The 9,221-nt window shown below is 44.3% G+C and overlaps 1 protein-coding gene across 6 annotated transcripts in view; it reads left to right on the forward strand.

Annotated features, from left to right (window-relative positions):
- Positions 1-9,221, forward strand: part of LOC135546242 (ras and Rab interactor 3-like) — a 39,517-nt gene that overhangs the window by 12,853 nt on the left and 17,443 nt on the right. For all 6 annotated transcript variants that reach the window (XM_064974502.1, XM_064974507.1, XM_064974501.1 and 3 more), the window contains exon 9: positions 968-1,378. In XM_064974502.1, the coding sequence (XP_064830574.1) occupies positions 968-1,378 (411 nt within the window). The remainder of the gene's footprint in view (positions 1-967; positions 1,379-9,221) is intronic.

Consider the following 9,221-nt stretch of genomic DNA (forward strand, 5'->3'; position numbering starts at 1 on the left):
CAGACCGAAGGACAGATTTCCACTGGTCTAATGTCCATTGCTCGTGTTTCTTGCCCCAAGCCAGTCTCTTCTTCTTATTTGTGTCCTTTAGTAGTGGTTCCTTTGCAGCAATTCAACCATGATGGCCTGTTTCACGCAGTCTCTTCTGAGCAGTTGATGTTGAGTTGTGTCTGTTACTTGAACTCTGTGAAGCATTTAATTGGGCTGCAATTTCTGAGGCTGGTAACTCTCTAATGAACTTAACCTCTGCAGCAGAGGGACTCTGGGTCTTTCTTTCCTGTGGCTGTCCTCATGAGAGCCAGTTTCATCATAGCGCTTGATGGTTTTTGCGACTGCACTTGAAGAAACTTTGAAACTTCTTGACATTTTCCGGATTGACCGACCTTCATGTTTTAAAGTAATGATGGACTGTCATTTCTCTTTGCTTACTTGAGCTGTTCTTGCCATAATATAGTCATGGTCTTTTACCAAATAGGGCCGTCTTCTGTATACCACCCCTACCTTACAACCCCTAAACACAACTGATTGACTCAAGCTCATTAAGAAGGTAATAAATACCACAAAATAATTTTTAAAAAGGTACAACTGTTAATTGAAATGCATTCCAGGTGACTACCTCATGAAACTGGTTGAGAGAATGCCAAGAGAGTGCAAAGCTGTCATCAAAGCAAAGGGTGTCTACTTTGAAGAATCTCAATTATGAGATTTGATCACTTTTTTGGTTACTCCATGATTCCAGATGTGTTATTTTATAGTTTTGATGTCTTCACTATTATTCTATAATGTAGAAAATAGTAAAAAAATTAAGAAAAGCCCTTGAATGACTAGGTGTGTCCAAACTTTTGACTGATACTGTATGTGTACACGGACACTCACTGGAAATGAGCCCACCGTATACAGTAGTAACCCTCTTTCGATCACTGTTTCTCTCTCTCTCTACCTCTGTGTCTGTCTCTCTATTTTGCAGGAGGTTACTACTTGACGTCCCTGTACGCCTCTCTCTTCTACATCAGCAGCTTCCGCCCTCGTCTCGCCATGCGCCAGCTCAGCACCGAGGCCCAACAATCCCTGAGCAAATGGCAACGCAGGCGCACCCTGCACTGCAACCAATCACGACGCAGCACGAATCGGAGGACCCTCCGGAGACCTGGGCACAGCGAGAAGGGCAAGGAATACTCCAGTGATGCAGAGCCGGAAACTGGCATAGGAAGTGTAACTGATGACCCACCGGCGCCCTCTAGTGTTCTGGCAAAGGCACTGCACATAATCTCAGAGGTTGTGGTGGCGGTGAGAGAGGAGGAGGGCAGCAGAGCAGAGGGCCAAGGACCCCCAGCTGTACAACTCCAGGCCTCACCTCAGAAGGGGAGACAGGACTCAGGTTAGTCTCCGCAGCGTCCATGAGGCACTCCACAGATGCTACCCTCCACAGCATGGCCTTTGCTCCAGATCAAAACTCCAAACCTACAACCTAATTTTGGCCAAAATTAACTGGATAGGTTACTGCTAGCAAGGTTTCCTGTTTCCAAGCTATACAGAGGGTGCTCTAGCAAACAAACAGCAGAGACCTGAGGACACCATCCAACCTGGAACTGAGTGAGTAGTGTTTGGTCTGATGCTATTTTGAAAGCCAAGAAGAAAAAGAAAGTACATTACAGTGATATATTTTATTTTATGGGTACGGATAGCTGAGCTAATGCTCCCAGGCTTGCTAGGACAGACCAGATACAAATTCAATTAGCACTAAGGTGTGAAGGCAAAGGTGTCGAGGCCTTTGGGCCCAACAAGTTGCAGGAGTCTTTGAAGCATCCTCTGAAGCCACCTCCTGCTGTTCAGAGACCAGTCACTGGGATTTTCTACAAGAAATCTGCCTCCAGAAATAAAAGTTTCTCCCAAGTGGGTGTGACACCTATTCCTGTTTCCTGCTGCACTGCTGCTTGGATTCCACCTGGCGATCTGTTCACAGTCTGCCCTGGCCTAACTCCCTCTGTCTGCCCTGGCCTAACTCCCTCTGTCTGCCCTGGCCTAACTCCCTCTGTCTGCCCTGGCCTAACTCCCTCTGTCTGCCCTGGCCTAACTCCCTCTGTCTGTTACAGGTATCCCCACCACACTCACCCCTCTCTCCCGAGCTTTCACTCGACTCCAGCACTCACGCACTGTTGGGGCGAGTAACTCTGAACTTACAATGGCTAAACCCAAGTCGTTATATATTTTATTATTTTCTTGTGCATTTTGCTATTTTGCTTTTTGACTCATGACTCCTCTGCATACTTTGTTAACTACAAACTTTCTTTACCCAACTGTGGGACGGACTATGTTTGTTCCCACACTCGGGACTCTGACTCTATTGGTTACACAGACTTTTGGCCTCCCATCCTATTCTAGCCACCTTTCGGCAGCTTTGTATTCATGTTACCTGATGAAATTGCTGTACAATATGATCTTGTTGCCATCTGATGCAAATTCAGATGTCATAAATCAGCACTGCAGAGCTCTCCCTGTCCTCTGTCGTGCCTTGATTGTATTACTGTTGATATCTGGAAATATGCATGTACACCCTGGCCCATCTACTGTTGTTAGCCCCAATTCTGACTTGTGCTCCAATATCTGTTTCACGGATTTCTGCTCTCGTAAAAGCCTGGGTTTTCTGCACGTTAACACTAGAAGCTTATTATCTAAAATGGATCAATTGAAAGTGTGGGTTCACAGCTCCAATCCAGATGTGTTGGTCATTACTGAGACGGGGTTAAGGAAGAGTGTTTTGAATACTGAATACTGAATACTAACCTTTCTGGTTATAAGCTTTTTCGGCAAGACAGATCTTCCAAAGGTGGGGGAGTGGCAATCTTTACCGAGAATCACCTTCAGTGCTTGGTGGTCTCCACCAAGTCTGTCCCGAAATGATTTGATTTGCTGGTTTTAAGCATTAAACTTTAAACACCCAGAAAAGGCTACTCTCCTCAATGTTATCCTCACAAATAATCCTGATAGGTATCAGTCTGGTGTTTCAGTAATGACCTTAGTCATCACTGTTTTACAGCCTGTGTTCGTAATGGCTGCTCAGTGAAACTCCCTGTCCTGATTTGTCATAGATGCTTGCTAAAAATCTATAATGAGCAAGCCTTCCTTCATGAACTGGCCTCTGTAAAATGGTATAGAATCAGCTCTGTCGAAGATGCTTGGACCTTCTTTTTTGATATTTTCAGTGGTATTGTGAACAAACACGCCCCCGTAAAGAAATGGGAATTAAAAACAGGTTCAGCCCCTGGTTCGACCGTGATCTGGCAGAGTTACTCCAACTCAAGAATTGGCATTTGGGACACGCGTACTCAGGCTGACTGGCTGTCGTTCAGGCAAATGACAAATAAGTGCACTTGGGCTACCTGGAAGGCCAAAGTTAGTTACTTTAAGGAGCAGTTCTCTCTCTGTGGGTCTAACCCCAAGAAGATCTGGAAAACTGTTAAAGACCTGGAGAATAAATCATTCTCCTCCACAGCTGCCCATGTCCCTTAATGTTGATGATGTGGTTGTTACTGACAAGAAGCACATGGCTGAGCTCTTAAATCACCACTTAATTAAGTCAGGATTCCTATTTGACTCAGCCATGCCTCCTTGCCCGTCCAACATTTCCTCATCTCCCACCCCTTCTAATGCGACTATCCCAGATGCTTCCCCTCGTTTTCCCCCTGCCCCGCGACAAAGTTTCTCCCTGCAGGCAGTCACTGAGTCTGAGGTGCTAAAGGAACTCCTGAAACTTGACCCCAAAAAACATCTGGGCCAGATGGTTTAGACCCTTTCTTCTTTAAGTTTGCTGCCCATATCATCTCCAAGCCTATCTCTGACCTTTTTAACCTGTCTCTCCTTTCTGGGGAGGTTCCCATTGCTTTGAAGGCAGCCACGGTTCATCCTTTATTTAAAGGTGAGATCAAGCTGATCCTAGCTGTTATAGGCCTATTTCTATTTTGCCCTGTTTATCAAAAGTGTCGGAAAAACTTGTCAATAGTCAACTGACTGGCTTTCTTGACGTCCATAGTATTCTCTCAGGTGTGCAATCTGGTTTCCGCTCAGGTTATGGATGTCACTGCAACCTTAAAGGTCCTCAATGATGTCACCATTGCCCTTGATTCTAAGCAATATTGTGCTGCTATTTTTATTGACTTGGCCAAAGCTTTTGATACAGTAGACCATTCCATTCTTGTGTGCCAGCGAAGGAGTATTGGTGTCTCTGAGGGGTCTTTGGCCAGGTTTGCTAACTACCTCTCGCAAAGAGTGCAGTGTATAAAGTCAGAAAATCTGCTGTCTCAGCCACTGCCTGTCACCAAGGCTGTACCCCAAGTCTCGATCCTAGGTCACACACTCTTATCAATTTACATCAATAACATTGCTCAGGCAGTAGGAAGCTCTCTCATCCATTTATATGCAGATGATACAGTCTTATACTCAGCTGGCCCTTCCCCGGATTTTGTGTTAAATGCTCTACAACAAAGCTTTCTTAGTGTCTAACAAGCTTTCTCTACCCTTAACCTTGTTCTGAACACCTCCAAAATAAAGGCCACGTGGTTTGGTAAGAAGAATGCCCCTCTTCCCACAGGTGTTATTACTACCTCTGAGGGTTTAGAGCTTGAGGGAGTCTGGACAAGTACTTGGGAGTATGGCTAGACTGTACACTGTTCTTCTCTCAGCACATATCAAAGCTGCAGGCTAAGGTTAAATCTAGACTTGGTTTCCTCTATCGTAATCGGTCCTCTTTCACCTCAGTTGCCAAACTTACCCTGATTCAGATGACCATCCTACCCATGCTAGATTACGGAGATGTAATTTATAGATCGGCAGGTGAGGGTGATCTCAAGGTGCTAGATGTTCTTTACCATTCAGCCATCAGATTTGCCACCAATGCTCCTTATATCATCACTGCTCTCTATAATCCTCTGTAAACTGGTCATCTCTGTATGCCCGTCGCAAGACCCACTGGTTGATGCTTATTTATAAAACCCTCTTAGGCCTCACTCCCCCCTATCTGAAATATCTACTGCAGCCCTCATCCTCCACATACAACACCCGTTCTGCCAGTCACATTCTGTTAAAGGTCCCCAAAGCACACACATCCCTGGGTCGCTTGTCTTTTCAGTTCACTGCAGCTAGCGACTGGCACGAGCTGCAACAAACACTCAAACTGGACAGTTTTATCTCAATCTCTTCATTCAAAGACTCCATCATGGACACTCTTACTGACAGTTGTGGCTGCTTTGCGTGATGTATTATTGTCTCTACCTTCTGGCCATTTGTGTTGTTGTTTTTGCCCAATAATGTTTGTACCATGTTTTGTGCTGCTACCATGTTGTGTTGCTACAATGTTCTTGTTGTGTTGCTACCATGTTGTGTTGCTTCCATGTTGTGTTGCTACCATGTTCTTGTTATGTTGCTACCATGTTGTGTTGCTACCATGTTGTGTTGCTTCCATGTTGTGTTGCTGCCATGCTGTGTTGTCATGTGTTGCTGCCATGCTATGTTGTCTTAGGTCTCTCTTTATGTAGTGTTGTGTTGTCTCACTTGTTGTGATGTGTATTTTGTCCAATATTTATATTGTATTTATTTGTATTATTTTTAATCCCAGGCCCCTGTCCCTGCAGGAGGCCGTCATTGTAAATAAGAATTTGTTCTTAACTGACCTGCCTATTTAAATAAAGGTTAAATTTAAATTTAAATTAAAATTGGGGCAGGCCGGCTCCATGGTTAGAACACTGTTGATGTGTTTTCCATGCTGACCACTAGGTTGCAGTACCACACCACTTTTGTCTGTTTCCTCTGGGTTGCAATAGTCAAGCGTAACAGTGGAGCTCGTTAGTGCATTAGGAGTTTGAGAAAGGGAGAGAAATGTGTTGGGATGCCTGAATTAACAGCTATCAAGAAATAACTGTTGATCAGATTGTATTATGTTGTGTGTAATATGTACTCTGTTTTTAACTTCATTCTGTCATTATTTTAATCAACATTATTTTTCATGCTTTAGGATGGTGGAATGTGAAATGATGTTTGCATACAGTAAAAACAGCATTCTAGACATCTGCACATTAGAATACTTTGATGCTAAAGAGTGAACAGTGGAGCAGACAGGTCCTTATGCAAGCCCATGTATTACCATACACAGACACATGGTAGCTCTACCACATAGACACAGATCACACACACACACACACACACACACACACACACACACACACACACACACACACACACACACACACACACACACACACACACACACACACACACACACACACGGGCATACTGTAATATATACATGCACATGCAATTACTTATACAGAATGCCTCGTATGCAAATGAATGCACACACACGTGCCCTCCCATACATTCATACATATGGAACTGCCTCATTCAGAATTTTAAATGAGAAACCTAATCAAATTTGCCTAATGAGACATCTGGCATTCTGCCTGCTTTTCAGTCTTTTAACCAGGTCTAAGAAACATCTGGGCCCTTCATCATCCCAGTCAAATCTGATGAGAGAGAGACTGATGGAGGAACATTGGCTGAGACTTTACCTACTACACACACCTACCTACATGATCACGTGATATATTATGCATACATGGGACCATATTACACATTCAGTCCAGCCGTGCATTTGATATATGGCGGTGACGAGCACACAGATGGCAGACGCCTGAGGCTTTTAAAATTAGGACTTCGCTAGCTAGCTGCAGCTAAACATAGAGGCCGTCCTGATGCAGAGTGAGAGTGAGAGAGAGAGAGAGAGAGAGAGAGAGAGAGAGAGAGAGAGAGAGAGAGAGAGAGAGAGAAGAGCGAAGAGAGAGAGAAGAGAAGAGAGAGAGAGAAATAAAAAAGATGGTCAAACAAAGATACCCACTCGCACACACACATACTCACACACACAAAGTACATGCACATCCAAGCACAAGGCAACACCAGAACAATAGACAGTCACACACACATTCTGGAAAAACATGAATATTCACACTAAACAGTATATCACAAACACTTGTTCATCACACTAAATGTATACCAGTATCAGTGTGCCTGGTGTGTCTCCCCTCCCCCTTGATTGACAGGCATCTAACGAGCAGCTGTTCTAATGGGCCTGGCAGCCTCTCCTAATAGTGATAAATAGATGAGAGACATTTGTGAATCAGGACCAAACACTTTTCAATCAATTATTCACGACATTACTCCAGTTTATGCATCATCAGGCTGCTACACATCCGGGCTGTTCCCAGGCTGGAAACAATATTTGAACTTGGTGGTAAACGACAGTCGGAGCGACCAACTCTTGTTTTCCCCTCTCTGGCGACAGATAAAATGGTTCCATTCTACATCGTCCTGCGCGATCTTTAATGAAGGCTTGTGAAAGCGAGCGGAGCGTCGTCGTTGGATCCTGACCTGTCTGCTCTGACGATGGTCGTTCCATATGGGACAGCATGTCACTGAGCTCATCTGTCTGTCACTGTCTCTCTGGCCTCCACTCTTATTTTGTTTGTCCCTTTTGTCCTATTCTGCTCTTTCACTCGTTGTCACAAACCGCTTCCCCCTGTTGAGGCTTTGTCTTCAGACAATTTTCCTCTCGCTTTCTCTCCCTCTTTCTCTCTTTCTCTCCCTCTCCCCCTCTCTCCCTCTTTCTTTCTCTCCCTCTCCCCCTCTTTTCTTTCTTTCTCTCCCTCTCCCCCTCTCTCCCTCTTTCTTTCTCTCCCTCTTTCTTTCTCTCCCTCTCCCCCTCTCTCCCTCTTTCTTTCTCTCCCTCTTTCTTTCTCTCCCTCTCCCCCTCTCTCCCTCTTTCTTTCTCTCCCTCTTTCTTTCTCTCCCTCTTTCTTTCTCCCCCTCTCTCCCTCTTTCTTTCTCTCCCTATTTCTTTCACTCCCTCTCCCCCTCTCTCCCTCTTTCTTTCTCTCCCTCTTTCTCTCCCTCTCCCCCTCTCTCCCTCTTTCTTTCTCTCCCCCCCCTGTGTGCAGCTCTCTCCCCCTTGTCTGAACTCTGACAGGTGTGTAATTGAATGATTAATGACCACCAGAGGCCCTCCTCACACACACACACACACACACACACACACAAACACACTTGCGCGCGCACACACACATTCAACATTCCGCATTCCGCTTAAAAACAAACCACAAACACAGACATCTAAACAAAATGGAGATTTTTTTCCTCTTTTCGTGCACCTTTTCGTTCATTCAGACCTATTAGCTATAGCATTGATACACATACAGTATGCCTATTTTTATTCTCAAAACACAATCCTCAAACAGAGTTGCTCATATGAAGACTTAAAAAATAGGAAGCAATATTGTTTAGCCATTGTATTTCTGTAACTCAAATAATCTGCAACACATGTCTGCCAAAATCCTGCTGGGATTCATTATAAAAGTACAATGTTCTCACAAATATTGGATACATCTGGTTTACATTAAGGTTAGGTTACTGTTATATTTACAATATAAATATATTTTTTACATCTCTATTTTCTCCTGCTCTAGCCTTCCAGTTCCTCCAGTTTTGGGTTATTTCATTGTTAAGATAGACTTAGTTGCCATAATGACTTCCCGCTATACGTTTCCCTCACTGAGCTCTGTGGCTGTGCACACTATTCTCTCTCCCTTGTCTTTCCCAGTATTGGCACATTTATGCAATGCAATTTCCACTAGCTAATGGATTTTGTGTTTGTGTGAGGCTACGGACTCTAGCTATCAAAAGCAATCATAAAGTGAAAACAGTATGAATAGCATCTCACTCCTGCTGTCTGTATGTTTGCTGTTGGCTCTGAGATCTCCTTCAGACCATCATACAGTCACTTATGTTCTCTATGGGACTTTGGTGTTTAAATAGTAATTGTAAGTGCTTTTCCAGCTCCAAAGTCACTTTACATAGTCAAGATAATAAGCAAGAGGAACACATTCATAAATGAACTCATACACATGTTCAGGAAGCTCGGTGTAAACAATGGACCTGCAGTGCAACAAATTATGAACCAACTGTGTGTGTCCACGGATTGAGGACTAAATTTATAGCTGGGACACGACTAGCATGGCATGGGTTACACACAGAAAAAGAGAGAGTGACAAGATGGACAAGGCGAATGAGTGTGTGGACAGGAAAATATGTGGTGGGACTTGGAGTCAGCCCTGAGGGTCATAAAGCCAGGCCATTTCCTGTTGACCCTTGTATGAACTCTGACCCCTGCTGCAGGCTGC

This window comes from Oncorhynchus masou, chromosome 9 (genome assembly GCF_036934945.1).
Source record: "Oncorhynchus masou masou isolate Uvic2021 chromosome 9, UVic_Omas_1.1, whole genome shotgun sequence".
NCBI lineage: Eukaryota > Metazoa > Chordata > Actinopteri > Salmoniformes > Salmonidae > Oncorhynchus > Oncorhynchus masou.